The sequence below is a fragment of the Podospora anserina genome, chromosome 7 (genome assembly GCF_000226545.1).
Source record: "Podospora anserina S mat+ genomic DNA chromosome 7, supercontig 1".
Classification (NCBI taxonomy): domain Eukaryota; kingdom Fungi; phylum Ascomycota; class Sordariomycetes; order Sordariales; family Podosporaceae; genus Podospora; species Podospora anserina.
The window spans coordinates 2,135,898-2,152,180 of NW_001914854.1; the positions used below are offsets into that span (position 1 = coordinate 2,135,898).

Here is a 16,283-nt window from a genome sequence, read left to right on the forward strand (position 1 = left end):
GATATACCAAGCTCCCCCAAGCTCCTCCTCACATGCTTGCATTGAGAATTCACAATCCCCGCAACCACCACCACCACCACCAACCCCTCAATAACTAACCACCGCACCAACCTACCTCCAGCACTCACTCCCACACAATCACAATGGCCGACACCGCCCCCGCGACGACGACATCCCCCACCTCCCGCGCTGTCTCCCGCCCCGTCAGCGAAGCCCTCCTCAACGAGAAGGTCCGACCCCCCCCCCCCGTCCCCAACATACCTATACACCAATCAACAGTACCAGTAGTTACTAACAATGTGTGTGTGTGTGTGTGTTCAGTGGGACCGCTGCTTCTCCAACCTCATCATCAAGTCCTCCCTCGGCCTCGGCTTCGGCGTAGTCTTCTCAGTCCTCCTCTTCAAGCGCAGGGCGTGGCCCGCCTTCGTCGGCGTCGGCTTCGGTGCCGGCAGGGCGTACGAGGAGTGCAATTCCAGCTTGAAGCAGGCTGCCAAGGAGATCAGGAAGCAAGCCTAGATCACCAAATCAAATTCACGCAAAAAATAAAACCACAAAAACAATCGATACGGAGGGGTAGATAAGACAGACGAGGCAAGAGAGAGGAATGGCGCTGGAAGAGAAGGAGATTCCGAGTTAGCGATGGGTGGTTTGGGGAAACAAGTGTACAAAAATTCTCTGGTGTGTGTCAAAAATCACCTTACTTAGACGAGTAGGAAGAAGGGAGAGGGGAATGAGAAGATGACGGTTGAACTTATTTTCTCGACATTTATATATGGTGGTGTTTGTCATGTGCTTGGGGGATCTCTTTGACAGGAGATATGACATCGGGGCTAAGCAAAGCTGATACATATTCTAGGTGCGCGTAATCTATAGATAGGTTGAACCACTACCACCTATTTGCTCTCACGATACACATATCAACCATGTTAAGTTACCCATTCTTTCAGTTTCCAAAGAAAATCAAAGCCCTCACGAGCTTCTCTCAGTCTCACACAGCATACTCAGCCCCCGTCACAGCCAAACTCCTCCTCCTCCCGCCACCACCACCACCACCAACCCCCATCCTCGGCCTAAATCCACCAGTATTACAAGGCGAAGCAAACCCCCGAGAGTAAGCATAACTCGACCTCCTACCACCCCGATCCATCACCCAACTAATCGACCTCCTCACCACAGTCTCCAGCTTCGGCTTCGGCTTGGGCCCAACCATACTACAAGCCTCCGTATCCCAACCCCAGTCTTGATCCCTCCAACCGTCAAACCCATGCTGTTGTTGACCAGCAAGACCACTCCCAGCGGCGGCATCCAGCCCAACCTCCTCATCCCTCGCCGTCCTCCTCTCCTGCTGCTCCCTCCTCGCCGCGGTGGCACCCACCATTACCGCCCTCCCATGCGCCGAGACCTTCCTTCCCAGCTCCATCAACTCGTATTGCACCGCCTCTGCAAGATCCTCGCTTGCCTTTCTGACGCGGTTGAGCAGCGACGTTTTCTCGTTCCCGTCTGCGGGTAACGAGGTAGAAGAAGACAGCAAGGGTTCGTGAGGGAGTGGGCCGCCGCCGAAGGCCGTGTTGAATAGACATGGTGAGGAGGTGCGGCCATGGACGTCGGGTTGGTGGCTGCTGCGGTGGTGACGGCGTTTGTTGGTTGAGGTGGATACTTGGCGGCGGAGGGCGAGGGCGAGGATGAGGAGGAGGAGGAGGACGAGGGAGAGGATGAAGAGGGCGAGGAGAATGATTTCGAGGCGGGTGGCGGAGGGGGTGGTGGTGGTGGTGGTGGTTATTTGGGGTTTGGGCTTGGAGGTTGTGAAGAGGGTTTCCATTTTGGGGTTGTGGGGGTAGCGGGAGAGGGAGTTGGGGCCGAGGCGGGAGTAGAGGGGGTGGTGAGAGTCGAGGTGGGGCGTTATGGTTAGGTTGAGGGGGTGGTGTTGTCGTTTGATACCGTGTGGAGGCCGGGAGGGCTTCCGGTGGGTGACCAAGCGGGTTATTGTTGAGGGCAGGACGGCATACATTAGGACTGGGTTAGAGGAGAGGTGTGTTTTGGTTGTTGAGATGAGTCTAGAGGTAGCGGTCGAAATGCATCAAGGATGTCTGAAGAGTGGTGAGGTCTAGAAGATGGTTATTACTTAGGTATTGAAGAGGTAGAGGATGGGCATCATGAACAACGTGTTGGACTTATCAATAACAACAACTTAGCGACATGGCACCGGAAAGCAGCTCGAGGAAGCAGGAAGGGCGTGTTGCAACATCGACAAATGACAGTCGAAAGTGCAAAATCATGTGCCAGACAGATGATGGCAAGCGCGGCAGATGGCAAGCGCGGCAGGCAGCAGGAAGGTGTCATGACATGTCCAAACAGATTTCAAACAAATGTTGAGCTTTTACTGTCTTTTCTGTAGTGCGAGGCGGCCACCGGCCAACTCGAAAAAAGCCCACTTCAGCCCGGTTCAGTCATCAAACTCTTTATCCTGAAATTTGACCAGACCAACAGACCAACTTGCCAAAGACATATAGATATATATCCCAGATTCCTTTGTGTTTCCAATGCAGTCATTCACATCGTATCCCATATACTTTCATTCCAACAATACACACAAGCCCCCCCAAGGCAACAAACGACATCTCCAACTTTTTGGCCCTACATAACCGTACAACAGGCCTTGATACAGCCGAAGATGCCATCGTCCTCCGGCTCTTCAGGGCGTTGTGGACGCTGGGGCCGTTCTGGCCGGGGCCGATGCGGTCTCTTCTGGGGACGGCTGTGCGACTGGTGCCCATCTGGCTGTGGGGGCAGAGGGGGAGGAGCCTCGACACGGTTGCCACCAAGATCAACATAGATACGCCCCTCGTTTTCCTCTGTGGCATAGTCGAGACCGAGTTCTCGGCAGAGCTGCTCAACACGCGGCTTAATCTTTCGGACCCCCCCAGTTGAGTGATTGCCCTTCCCGACAATGACGTGCAAGTGGGACTGACCGCGAGCCTGAGCATCACGGATTCTGGCTTCGAGGATATCCTCTGCCTCTTCAACAAACAGACCATGCAAGTCGATGGTATCCTCAGCTATCCGGCCCATGGCGTTGTTCTCCCGGAAGATGAATTCAGCAGCCTGTTTGTTATATTCGGCCTGCTTCGCTTGATGGCGTTTGCCCTCGTTCGACAAAGCCTTTGCCTCGGCGCCATCCCCACGCTCATATGCTTCATGAGCCTGCCGTCGTCAATGTAGTTAGTGAGATTCTACCGCGAGATAGGAGGACAACCCGTACCCGATCAAAGCATGACTTCTTCTTCTCTGCCTCTGCCCGAGCCAGATCTCTCAAACGATCATACTCTTCCTCCAACTCTACACTGGTCCTGTGGTTGAACGCTGTTTATACACATTAGACCCGAGTACACCGCCATTGTTTACGAAGGGCATACCATGGCCTCCGAGACGCTCTAGCGGAATAGCGGACGACGCCATGTCGTCGTTTTATGCCACTATTCAGGTTATAGTAGCAAGGCTGGCTCGCGAGGCTGCCAGGGTTGTCGAAACTGGAGTCTTTTACAGAGGATTGTTCTTGTGGAACATCAACAACCGAAGTGATCACCAACTGAAGTGCTGGGGACCCTAGTCTCTATCAGGCATTGAGCGGTGTGGCGCGTAAGAGTGCCAAGAACGAGGCCGGCCCGCTGTGAGAGGCGCTGAACGGAGATCGTACAGGCTCAGATGATGGCGGGGAGCCACACATCGCGTGAGAGCTGCAGGTTCATCCCATATCGACCGCCTTCCCTTCAGCTTGAGCATAGCGCGTCGGTCATGGGCAAAGAGTCTTCAAGGCCCTTACAACACTGTTTCTGAAAGTCAATGAAACGAGAAACCCAACACTCGCAACCGTCACTTCCCTTGTTCTTGAGTTGATATCTGACAAGAATAACCTGGAAGATCGAGCCCCTATTTCCCACGCCTCTTCCTTGTTTGCCACGCCGCAGCCTTCATCCCATCACGAAAAGGACCGCTTTGACGAGTTTCTTCCCGAGGTCTCCACGAACGTCAGCTTCTAGAAGATTGCTTCTTTGATCTTAGCGTCTGATACTGCCAGCGCCAACCGGAAGGGGGATGCTGGGGTCTTGGGACGCGAAATTAATTTAAAGCTGGCTCGGCAGCTGGGCGGCTCAACCTTTCATGCATCTAAACGGAATATCAATGGGCGCCTCGCATGCTGGCCCTGTGGAAAGCTTCGAAAGGCGTTCGCCAACCAGCACGAAAAGAAATAACTTGAACCATGGTGCACAACGCAGATTCCGGGTAACTGGTAACAGCGGTTTTTTTTTTTTTTTTTGGGGTTTTTTTTTGCAGCAGCAGCGGCGCAGGCGGTCACGCCGGCGGCCAGGCTCTTGTCAGCTGAAGTTACATTTCGCAATTGCGGGAGGCGGCGGGGATCTTTCGTGCAGCAGAAGCAAGTTGGTTGACGATGGAACCCTCCATGACATCCTCGCATTTCTCCATCGTGGAGGTCGAATCAGCGTGCTGTTCCTCACATCTGCCCAGGCACCAAAGGAGTGGAGCAGCAGCTTTTCTCTCTCAGGGGATTGGCTCTGTTGTTTTTTTCACGATCCACAGACACGCGGTTGGCGGGCTCCAATCTAGGTAGTCGATTGTAGTAGTTCCACCCAGCGCAGGTCTGAGGGCTTCCTAGACCTGCTGGATCTTTTAATTACAGACAATTTCCAGCGATCGGGAATTTGATAGCAACCATACCTAGCCAACTTTTCGATTTTCGTCCCAGGAAAGATGTAGAATAGGGGCCTTGTTTGTTGTGTCCATCACGGCATTCATGCATGGCAATGTCGATAGGCAGAGGACACTGCGGCTTTCTCTATCGGATCATGAGAGAGCGGACACCTGCAGCAAGAGGGTTGTCGATCACATAAGCGGGGTGCCAGGGGGTTGCCAACTTCTTGCGGCAACGAAAGATACCGCAAGGATTATCGTACAATGGATATGTGCATATCCAGGCCACTACTATCGGCCTCGATCCGTCGCATTGTGTTTTGCCCTTTCGTCATAGGGGTTTAGGTTGTTGCCATACAAGGTGCTACGAGATACAACATGGCGGCAGAGCAACCGGAACACATCTCGTCAATGGGCTTGGGATGGCGCTGCGAACGGCCGCAGATGTGGCTGTTGTACCTATTCAACGCTGTTGGCCACAGACGATTGACGGACGATTGCCTGTCGCATAGTTGAGTGTTCGGCTAATTATGGCAACGTTTCAAAAGACTGCATTGACTGAGGTACAGTTTTGTAGTATATTGGGAAGGTGTTTTGGTGTGCACGGATGATGACGATGTTGTAGAGGAGGGCACGCAACGTTCCAGAAGGGAGAGGAGGTTGGGACAACCATATATATATATATATATATGTATCGTGGTATCTCATTTGGACCTTCACAGCCGGGAGGGAACAGTGCCATGGGGGCGGGTTTGTTGTGGAAGCATGAAAGAAGGTTTTGTTTTTGATATTGGTATTACCACCCACCTGGGCAACTACTCGACCCTTGTTTTGGTGTTGCAAAAGCGGTGAAGAGCGCGCGCTTCCTAACCTTACTTGCATAAACCTCACGAGCAGCAGCAGGCCGCGATTCAGTATTCACGCAAGCAAATGAATTGGACATGACGCCGGCGGTACTCCCTGGCGGCCGGGCGAAGTGGTCTACCGTCTTTATAAAAATGACGGGCAGTCCGTGGTCACGGACGGGCCCGGTGGTTTTTTTGTCGTATGGTTTTTGGAGATTTGTATCCACTGTTCTCCATTGTGACCTGGGATTGGGGGTGGATGTGGAAGATTAACAGATGCAGGTTGCAGGTATCGAGGCATTGGGGATGATGCGACGATGATGGGCAGGCAGGCACTCCGGAGTTTTTTTGTTCATTCTGCGGTTTGAGAGACAACTTTGACAACGGAAAATGCGGAAGAGGGATGGATGATGGGCTTTGATGTAAGGGGAGCTGTTTGTTTGGCTGGCGATCTGCTAATAAGCTCAGAGACGGAGATGTCTCAGACATTGGCGATCAACGTTTTCTGCCGTGTTTGGCTTTGTTGATGTTGATATTTTTTTAAATTCATTTTTATTTTTTGCCAGCTCAGAGGTTATGGTAAACCAGACCTGACAACAATGGATGGTGGCCTTGTAACAGTACGGGGGCAAAACACCCAGCTCGATGATGGTCGATCTGGAACTGGAAGCCAGGCGATTGGGGGCTTGGAGGGGGTGTTTCAAGACCGCTCAAAGGAGGGGTCAATAGGGCGGCAGAAGGGAAAGGCGAACTGGTGGTGGAGATGCGGGAAACAAAGGAGATGGTGGTGGGGTTGGGGCTGTCACGGTAATATATCAGTTTCGCCATCGATGGGGCCGATTTCTTTTCTTTTTTGTCTCGGTCTGAGAAAGACCTTCCAACAAACTGTCACGGGGTTGTCGTGATGATGCTACTGTAGGTGTATGCTAGCCCCGGTAGATAGATAAAAATCCCATCATCTGCGAGTTGTTTCGGCTAATGGCGCCGTCTCTCACTAGCGGGCGCCACTCCACTGCCCAGTGCCTTGTGCTACCAGGGGTTGCTCTTTCGGGAAGCCCAAAAGACCATTTTGATCGAAGGAGGTCTCGGTCAAATGCGCGCCTCCAGGCGATCTCTTGAGCGGGCAGCCTCAGAGCAGGCTGGGATGCGAAGCCGAGAAGCGAGAAAAGACATCGATGAGGCAGTGGAAGGCGTAGAACAACAGGTAGCACCATCAGTAATTCAGTATCATCAGGGTTGCCGGCTTCAGACTGGACAGGGGGTCAGGGGGCCGGCTCCTCAGGGGGGGGATCTTTATTTTTTCTGGCTGCTTGCTTGCCAAAGGGAACAATGTCCGGGCTCTGGCCAGTTAGGGATCTTGGGGGGCCCCATAATTCCTGCAAGCTCCGAAGAAAAAATTCGCTGCCATTGGCTGGGCTACTGGTCCCCCCCGAATTGCAGCGTGCATGGCTCCGTGTTTCCTTCACATTAACAGAACCAACCCTCCCACTCTCCTCCTCTTCCTTTGACCTCCGGCTCACACCCTCCCGCGATCCTGATTCCTGAGTTGAGCAGCACACAGCAAGGCCAACCCGCCCTTTCTGTCTGACTGCCGAACCCGACCCCCGACTCGAACAACCATCGCGGCGTGTTGTTTTCCATCAGCCTTTTCCCTTTCCTTCATTACAACCAAAGTCCTAATAGCCGTTCGATTGACGGTTTGCCGGTTGTCCGGAAACAATAGTGAGTGAAGCCTCCCACACACACCCACACACACCGCACCCCCAAACCCCCCAAACGGCTTTTCCCCAGGACAGCCAGCAAGCAAGCCTTTCTTCTGCCACACACCAAGGGTTCTCGTGGCGCTCCATCAAAGCGACTCTGTCCCGACGTCGAATTGAATTGCGAATCGTGTAAACATCGAAGGGTTATCCATCACTGTCGCTGTCGAGAGGGAGAGAGGCGGGCTTTGTCATCGCGGGAAGGTGGCAGAGGACAAGAGGGAGTTGACGGCGACGAAAATCGGCCGATCGGCCCTGCCCAGCCCAGAGAGGTCGCAATCCCAGGCCAAACGCGCGACCGTAAAATCATCATCTCAACTCTCGACGACTGGATAGACTAACGCGTGGTGTTTTCTTCCCATCAGCAGACCGTTTCGTTCGAATTAATATCCCCCGATTGAAAACATACCTTTTTTTGATCAGATTTGTCATCGACATCTAAGCCAAGATGGGTTGCGGAATGAGCACAGAGGAGAAGGAGGGCAAGGCCCGGAACGAGGAGATTGAGAACCAGTTGAAGAGGGATCGGATGCAGCAGCGCAACGAGATCAAAATGTTGCTTCTGGGTGAGTTTTTATCGTCTCCGCGGCGGGTCCTTATGTGGCCCATTGTTCGCTGAGTCGTCGTCCCATCGGCCAATGGCGCGAGGGACGCCGGCGAGGTGCCCTGTTATCAGTACCCCCCGGGGGCTAACCATCAATCGCAGGTGCTGGTGAATCCGGAAAGTCAACTATTTTGAAGCAGATGAAGCTGATCCATGAGGGCGGCTACTCGCGCGACGAGCGCGAGTCCTTCAAGGAGATCATCTTCAGCAACACTGTCCAGTCGATGCGCGTCATTCTCGAGGCGATGGAGTCATTGGAGTTGCCATTGGCCGATGCCCGCATGGAGTACCACGTCCAGACCATCTTCATGCAACCAGCTCAGATTGAGGGAGATGTCCTCCCCCCAGAGGTTGGCAATGCCATTGAGGCTTTGTGGAGAGATGCCGGTGTCCAGAGCTGCTTCAAGCGCTCAAGAGAGTATCAGCTCAACGACTCTGCCAGATAGTAGGTTTCTTTGTGCTTGCAAATGTGCTGTGCAATCATTGTTAACCCATTCACTCCAGCTACTTTGACAACATCGCTCGTATCGCCGCCCCCGACTACATGCCCAACGACCAAGATGTCCTTCGGTCCCGTGTCAAGACTACTGGTATCACGGAGACGACTTTCATTATTGGTGAGCTCACGTATAGGATGTTCGATGTCGGCGGTCAAAGATCAGAACGTAAGAAGTGGATTCACTGCTTCGAGAACGTCACGACCATCCTGTTCCTCGTCGCTATCTCCGAGTACGATCAGCTCCTGTTTGAGGATGAGACGGTCAACCGCATGCAAGAAGCTCTCACGCTCTTCGACTCCATCTGCAACTCCAGGTGGTTCATCAAGACCTCGATCATTCTCTTCCTCAACAAGATCGACAGGTTTAAGGAGAAGCTCCCTGTCAGCCCAATGAAGAACTACTTCCCCGACTACGAGGGTGGTGATGACTACGGCCAGGCTTGCGACTACATCCTCAACCGTTTCGTGTCCCTGAACCAGCACGAGAGCAAGCAGATCTACACACATTTTACTTGCGCCACGGACACAACGCAAATCCGCTTCGTGATGGCTGCTGTGAATGGTAAGCTTGTTCATTTTTCACGTCCGGGTGCCAACTAGGTGCTAACTGTCACAGATATCATCATCCAGGAGAACCTCCGCCTCTGCGGTCTCATCTGATAGCAGATCAGATGACGACTGGACTCGTCGGACGCAACACCATGCTGTCCGCCAGAGATCAGTCACACTTCATGGCACTCGGCCGAACATCGAATATACCCCACCGACCCTGATGTGAAACGGCGCGTACCATGAAGCTTATTCGCCCCCCACAACTGGTCCTACCCTCCTACCTCCCAGCATCCTCCAATCCTCATCGCTCTTGACCTTGTCACTTCATCAGGTCTCCCCTTTATTTGTTAGCCACTGGAGAAAAGTCGGGGATGGCGATCCCCGATGTATGAATCGTATTGCGTGTATCTCCAACACAACGAAAGAGAGGTTTAGGGAGAGAGCAGCAGACGTTTTTTATGGTCGAAAAAGAAACCGGAATCTGGTTTTGGGGGAGGAACAGGGGAAGGGATACATATGTTGTTTAATCATGATGTCGTTTTTATTTTCCTTTTTTACTTTTCATCTCATTTTATCCTGTCTGCGCTGGTTCTCTCTATTTCTCTCTCTTTCTCTCTCACTCTCTACCTCTCACTCTGAAAAGAAAAATCACTCTCTGACTTGTCTGTCTGTTGTTGAACTCTATATGATTTTTTGTTCTACAAAGTCAAATGGAAAAACACAACGGTCCATGTCAACACACACTCTCTCCCTTCAAACTGCCCCCCTCCATTCCAATCGAAATGCTGGACGACCGTTACGACTATACTACTTCTATGCAATGGATGAGTGTGGGGGATGGATGAGGGATGGATGATGGGATGGCTTGGTTGGGGTGGGGGTTGGGTGATGAGTGGGAGACGGACAGAGAGAGAGGGGGAGGGGAGGGGAGGGGATTGAGAAGCAGAGAGGAGGATGAGGGTTGGAGGAGGGGAGGGGAGGGGAGATGATATACCACCGTGCTAACTGCGCATTTTCCTCTTTTTTCTGTTGTTTCTTTTTTCTACTGTTTATTGTTTCTCTCTCTCTCTCACACACACACACACTTTCTCTGTTACTCTGCCCGTTTTCTGTTTCTTTTGAACAGAAGAGGAGAGAGATTTTCTTTTTCGGGTTGTTAAATATTTGGAGCAATGGGTGGGTGGGGTGTTTTGTTGTTAGGGGGGGAAGGTATTTAGGTAGTTTTCTCGAGAGATGTGTGTAGTTGTTGTTGTTGTTGTTGTTGTTATTGTGTATGTGTAGTTTTGGGGGAGGAGGGGAGGGGGTGGAGGGCCGGTGAATTGAATGGGTGTTTTTCTGAATACCGTATCTGCTTGTTGAGTTGGTGACTGAACATATCCGTATGACTGAACAAAGTTTGAGATGAGTGATAAAGCAAACGTTTGACGGAAGGAGTTGTTGGTTGTCATGAGCAAGACATGACACTGCCAGTGACACGCGGTCTAGTAGCAAACTGCTGATGACTAGGTATAGACGAGAAGCGCTGTCTAGATGATTCCAGCAGGATCCTAGCTAGTATTATTGCCGGCAACACCGAAACAGAGGCTGCGTAACAGTGTTGATCTCAACACTCGTTTTTTGTACTGGCGACACATGGTAGGTATATTGACTCCTTGCACAGCCATTGCAGACATTTACGTCATTCTTCCTTCACAATGGTGATTATTTTCAATTTGGAGTTGTATGGTGTTTTTCGCAGTGGGAAAACGGGACGTGGGATAAGGTGTGATTCCTCGGTACTTACAGTAGATGATGGGGGATGAAACACGGGGGTGGGAATACCATACCACATCACACCACACCACACCACACCATACCACCTTCAGTTTTGGGGGGTCAAAAAGGCATGGAAAGGTGAGGCAGTAGCGAGTGTTTCGATTTGTGGATCTGGTCATAAAGGGGTGATATAAACAGGGAGGATGTACATCATGGGACTTTTACATTCCTGTAACGGGGTGCTGGAGGCGGTGAAAGATTATATGTGAGTGATATGTTCTAAGGGTGTTGTTTAGTAGTGGCACAGCTAAGCCAGCCTTGTGCATATTGGGGATTATGCCATCGGGCTTTGGCTACCTACAAAGTAGGTTTTGGTACCGAACAGTGACTTTCAGCAGTGGGTAAAAGCGGCTGGAGATCTGGCTTTAGTCACTTTACTAGATTTGTTTCCAGTTCTCAGACTGCATTTTCTTCTCAACGAATAGGATGGATTGTTACTCGCGACGATCCCCCCGAGGCGCTGAATGGAACCTATAGACAGAGCATCATCATTGGAGGACAGAAAGCGGCTCAGCACCACCATCCAGTGATCCCACAGTTACAGTTAGATTGACCCAGGACCTACATGACCCCAAATACCGGACCTGCAGGAGACATCTGCTAAGCAACCGCCGCTGACATGTTTCACTGTAACGTGGCAATTGACGGTGAACGTAAAAATAGTCGGTTGATCATTCACACAAGCAATATGTTGACAGAACAAACTTGCTTTCATTGCTCCTTGTCAAATTAGAAACACCCCTATCACTCACTCTCCTCTCCTGCCCCCGGTTCCAGTCTGGCCGGTTCCAGTCTGGCCGGTTACAGCACAAGAGACAGAGAACAAGCAGTAGCAACATACAAAAAGCCTCCCACAAATCCCGTCAACAGTTTGGTTGTCTGCCCATCTCCAGTGACGTCAATCTGTGTCCCCTTTTCCGCTCTTTTGTTGACCGAGTGATATGCGCTCAAAAGTTGTAAAATCGTGCCACCAACCCTGCGATATATGTGCAATCACCTCCTCTCTGGAAATACCCCACCACTTCCTGCCCGTACCATATCATGCATCTCCTAGCCATACCAGAGTAACACGATACATCCCCAGAGCAAATAGAGCAATATCATTTTTATCCAGCCTCAAACTCAACCTTACACAACAGGACAGGGGTGGGTGGGAAAACAGACAGAAACTCAAGGGCTATAAGTATGTTGGGGTTACAAAAGTTGTGAAAACATGAAATTAAAAAAGAAAACAGCGCACGTGTCAGTGGTTCTGTGTAATCTGTGTATTACAAAGTCCATAAAAAACCCTCGCCTGGCTCGAAAAGAAAAAAAGCGAGCAGGCGGGTGGGAAAAGGGGCAAAGAGGGAGATAAAAGACCTTTTATATTGTGACGAAGTCAGGTGATCGTCTTCCTCCTTGCGGTGATTTCAGTGAAAGGGAAAAAAAGAGGGGGTATCGATTTGCATCCATTCCGAAAGAAAAAGAAATAAAGAAACTCCGGAGTGCTCTGGCCTCCTCGAGCTCTTGTCCTTCGAGGAGGAGGAACGAAAAAAGAAACCTCCTCTTGCCTGGCCGAATAGACCAGCACGGTCTTGTGTCTTGTGATGGTGATATCCAGTACCGAGAAAGTGTTGCGAGGGGGGGGGGGGGAGGGGGCTAAAAGTGTGGGTTGATACTGTGACTTCCATACTCCGAATTTCTGGCGGTGTGGCGGTTATCAGTGGTATAGATATGGTGAAACCCCCCCTCAAGTGATGATTTGGTTGCAAGCCGCTTGTGGCTTGCGGTGTAAAGCGTAGACAGGACGGCCGTTATTTCTAGGCACTGCCGTCATCGCCCATGCCATGTTGGCCAGCACCAATTTGATTCCCCGCTCCTCCTGGCTGGCTTTGACTTGCGGTGGCCTCTTCGTACTCAGCATATTGAAGAGCCAACTGCTTGGCCGTGATCTCGAGCTGCCAATACAAACGTGTCGCACGATCAGCCGACCTCACTTCGTTCATGGCTTTGCTCACGAGCTGTTGGAGTATTGGGTTGTTGTTAATAGACGGAACGCCTCCTCCGCCAAAATTCATAGCTTGCATGGCATTGGAGTGAGCGGGTGGCAATAGAGAATGGGCCGGGGTGTAGCGGTAGTTGGGATCCGCAGGTAAAGCCGCACTTGTCGGCGGCATGATGCCCGCATGCTGGGCCATGGGTTGCTGAGTGCGAGTTTCTGTCTTTTGTCAGTATGAAATTCAACGGCAATCACGATGAAAGGGGCATACCGTGGAAACTGCATCTAGCGCCGCTGGCATTGAACCAACAGTTGGCACAGCTGCCACACATTTGGCCATCTACCACTACACACACGCTCCACGGGCCGTGGCCTTTGTGGCAGTTTTTGCACGGTTGTGGAGCAAGAGTGCCCGAAATATGAGCAAAAAGCGCTTCCACATTACTCCGCCGATTCAAGTTGAGCTGTTGTTCTGGTCGACGTTGAGTCGCAAGACGTCTACCGGGCTCACGGGCCAACCGTTTCGCCAGGGCGCTCTCGACACTAAGGTTCTGGTAGCCAGACTCGCGGGCAAGTTCCTCTGTGATCCCCACGATTTGAGGCTCCATCGGCTGGTGAGAAGGTTGCATCTGCTGGGGAGGACCCATCTGGGCTTGGGGCTGCTGCTGATGCTGATGCTGGTGTTGTTGCTGCTGGTGTTGCTGTTGTTGCTGCTGCTGCTGCTGCTGCTGCTGCTGCTGCTGCTGCTGTTGCTGCTGTTGGTGTTGTTGCTGAGCATGCGCGAGCCCTTGCTGCAAATCTTGCATGTGATCATGAACACTCTGGCCCACGACTCCTCCTCCCACAACATTGGCACCGCCGTTAGCCAGCATGCTGGCGGTTGATAGATCAACGTGTTGTTGAAGGCCGGAGGCTCCGACTGAATGATCATCCTCCTCCATGTCGGCATCGGGTTCCGCCTCGCCGTGAGCATCCACATTGCCAAGTTCCGATTCCATAGCGGCGGCGGCGGTATCTTCGACGCCCATGGGAACCCCAACTCCAACTCCGACGTCCACGCCTACGTTGTCGAACACGGAATGGTCGGGCTCGGGCTTGAGCTCGTCGAGGGCGTGCTGGGCAGCGTGGGCAGCAGCCACGTAGGGCGCAGCGTGCACTCCGTACTGGGCCTGAGCCTGAGCCTGAGCCTGCTGATGGGCCTGGTGAATCTGATGGGCGGCGTGGACGTCGAGTGAGCCCGGAACAACACCACGGGTGGGGCGACCGCGTGCCGTTGGCGGCTGCGGCTTCGTCACCTTGTTCGGTCGGCCGCGCTGCGGGCGGGGGACGGTCGATGTCATGCTCCTGTCCAGATAGGACTCTAAAAATGCCCCGAAGCTCTAGGCGGCGTGTGGTCGCAGAGCTGGTTCGGGGAAGGATTGGTGATGTCGAGCAGCTGTCGTCAGCTGTAAAGCGCGCGTTTGGGATGTCGACGTTGGAAAGGAGAGCGGGCTGAGAGCTGAGGGCTGAATGCGAGGCCTGCAGAGCGTCTGCCAGCTGCGGAGTTGTTTTGCAAGACGATTGCCCAATCAGAGTTTTTTTTTTTTTTTTAACTCTCTTGCTCCGTTTCTGGCCCGTGCGTTGATTTGATAGCTGAGGTAGGTATCTGTATTCAATCTTCACACATTCCATTCCAGTCCGCAACTTGGACCAGCTGCTCTCATCTTATATTCATGCCTGTCAAGCTCTGTTTGGGTGCCCGTGTCTGTCATAGCACTGATTGCTGGTTATTCATTGAAGCCAACTGAAGTTGCTCCAGGCTGGGCTGAGGAATGTTCAAGCGTTTGCCCAACACTGCTCTCTCGGTGACTAATATCTGCTCATCAGATCAGAAACCGGCAGGTTGTATCGGTATCGGGTGTCAGCGACGCCAAGTTCGGTAGATGGCTTTGGAAGGAGACTGCCGCCCTCTGAGCCTCCAATCAAGTTCTGTATCCATGGCTACAAATTGCCTTATTCAGCAGCTTCCAACAAGCCACTGGTCCTGTCGATCGGCACGACATGCGGCGGCCAAGAGGGTCCTCGGTGACGAGATAGGGCTTAGTGCCGTCTATTCCAGTGATATACGCCTTTCAGAGCACAATAGCGACCGGTACTGCTCGCGTCCTTCGGCTGCGTCCCCCGAATCCCGAGCAGTCTAGATCACTCAGATGCTTCTAAAGACGGCAAGATGCACCTTCCCTGTGCCAGGTGGGGTATGGAAGACTATGTGATATCCGAGTCTTCTGTACGATTAGGGGGGCCCCCTAAACACCATGACCTCTAGACACCGCTCTGTTGTTCTCGTCTCTCCCATCGCAACTGTTCGTCTCTAGGAAGACAGGGAGACTTCCCAAGCCATGCCTGTCACCATCTATCCATCAAGCCACCCCCCAGAACCTGCCCGTCTCCACCAGACTTACACACGAGTCACCTCTCCAGAGCAGCTGCTGTCATCCATCACCAGCCATGAAACAAACACAACCTCCAGATCCTCCCCTCCTCGAACGCGACCCATAATCCAGTCTTCCTTCTCAGAATCCCCATCCACTTCACCTACCATTCTCTACGCCGCCAAAAACGGCCTAGTCTACAGCTTGATAGAAGCCTACTCCAACCACCACAACCTCCTCCTCCGGCCCGACGACATCTGGCTCGCCATCCTCTCCCAGCTATCAGTCTACATCAACGCCAACGCCACCCTCCTCCAGCACCTGTTCATCCCCTCCTCCAGGAAACAGTCCTCCCCAGCCCAGAAACAAGACCTCTACATCCCAGTCGACCTATCCCCCACCCTCAACCACGGCTCCCTAGCCCAGCAAATGGCCTCCACCCTGCTCCCCTCCTCCCTGACAAACCCGGACATAGCCCACAAGTTTTTTCTTCCCTCCTTCACCACCACAACAGAAACAGACGAAATCGCCGCCTCGATCCTGCTGATGGGCTCCATGCAAAAATACTTTGTCTACAGCTGGGGAACCAGGTGCGGTATACCCTCAATAACCCTCCTTGGCGACCAGACCGACTGGGAGAAGATCCTCCACCGCTGTGAAGAGTTTCTCGCCTCGGGAAGATTTGGTCAGGGGGCGAGAGACTGGTGGAGAGGTGGGTTGGGTTATGTCCTTTCCAACTTTGTGAGGTCGCTTCGAGACCCGGGTGGGAAAGAGACGAAGACGTTTTGGCAGAGGGTGTTGGATCGGCATGAGCCGAATGGGTCGGGCAAGACGACGTTTACGGGGTGGGTGGTCAATGGGTTTTGCTGGTGGGATGAGGAGGGGAGGCATGATCTGGGGAGGGTGCGAGGCGGGATGACTAGAGGAGAAATGCCGATGGGGTTTGGGAGGTGTCCGGTTAGCTTGTGGGATAATGGGGTCGAGGTCAAGACGGAGATGATAGCGGGGATGGTGGGGGTGAAAATGGGCAGGATGGGGGATGTGCTGAGGAGGGTAGAGGAGGATGAGTGGCCTGGCGGGAGGCCTGAAGAAGGTGGAAGGATGCAGCCGAG

General features: G+C 52.6%; 6 protein-coding genes across 6 annotated transcripts, besides 2 other annotated features; 3 read left to right on the forward strand and 3 right to left on the reverse strand.

Moving 5' to 3' along the window:
* Nucleotides 1–143: 143 nt before the first annotated feature.
* On the forward strand, nucleotides 144–516 carry PODANS_7_7950 (uncharacterized protein; the record flags this gene model as incomplete). Its single annotated transcript, XM_001908119.1, has 2 exons — nucleotides 144–230; nucleotides 322–516. 2 exons carry the CDS (start codon nucleotides 144–146, stop codon nucleotides 514–516), a joined length of 282 nt encoding a protein of 93 aa, XP_001908154.1.
* A 472-nt stretch (nucleotides 517–988) lies between these two features.
* Nucleotides 989–2,008, reverse strand: PODANS_7_7955 (uncharacterized protein; the record flags this gene model as incomplete). Its single annotated transcript, XM_001908120.1, has 1 exon — nucleotides 989–2,008. One exon carries the CDS (start codon nucleotides 2,006–2,008, stop codon nucleotides 989–991), a length of 1,020 nt encoding a protein of 339 aa, XP_001908155.1.
* A 359-nt stretch (nucleotides 2,009–2,367) lies between these two features.
* Nucleotides 2,368–2,461: a long terminal repeat (andinophryne).
* A 173-nt stretch (nucleotides 2,462–2,634) lies between these two features.
* Nucleotides 2,635–3,456, reverse strand: PODANS_7_7960 (uncharacterized protein; the record flags this gene model as incomplete). Its single annotated transcript, XM_001908121.1, has 3 exons — nucleotides 2,635–3,201; nucleotides 3,260–3,360; nucleotides 3,414–3,456. The coding sequence occupies 3 exons, from the start codon at nucleotides 3,454–3,456 to the stop codon at nucleotides 2,635–2,637; spliced, it is 711 nt and encodes a 236-aa protein (XP_001908156.1).
* A 4,304-nt stretch (nucleotides 3,457–7,760) lies between these two features.
* Nucleotides 7,761–9,075, forward strand: PODANS_7_7970 (uncharacterized protein; the record flags this gene model as incomplete). The annotated part of the gene is made up of 4 exons (XM_001908122.1): nucleotides 7,761–7,878; nucleotides 8,019–8,361; nucleotides 8,421–8,977; nucleotides 9,032–9,075. The coding sequence occupies 4 exons, from the start codon at nucleotides 7,761–7,763 to the stop codon at nucleotides 9,073–9,075; spliced, it is 1,062 nt and encodes a 353-aa protein (XP_001908157.1).
* Nucleotides 8,551–8,614: a repeat region (rgion duplique sur le chromosome 2).
* Nucleotides 9,076–12,581: 3,506 nt separating the features above from the next.
* PODANS_7_7980 (uncharacterized protein) lies at nucleotides 12,582–14,100 on the reverse strand (the record flags this gene model as incomplete). Its single annotated transcript, XM_001908123.1, has 2 exons — nucleotides 12,582–12,965; nucleotides 13,060–14,100. 2 exons carry the CDS (start codon nucleotides 14,098–14,100, stop codon nucleotides 12,582–12,584), a joined length of 1,425 nt encoding a protein of 474 aa, XP_001908158.1.
* A 1,038-nt stretch (nucleotides 14,101–15,138) lies between these two features.
* Nucleotides 15,139–16,281, forward strand: PODANS_7_7990 (uncharacterized protein; the record flags this gene model as incomplete). Its single annotated transcript, XM_001908124.1, has 1 exon — nucleotides 15,139–16,281. A coding segment is annotated over one exon (1,143 nt), but the record flags the coding sequence as incomplete, so codon positions are not given.
* Between the last annotated feature and the right edge of the window lie 2 nt (nucleotides 16,282–16,283).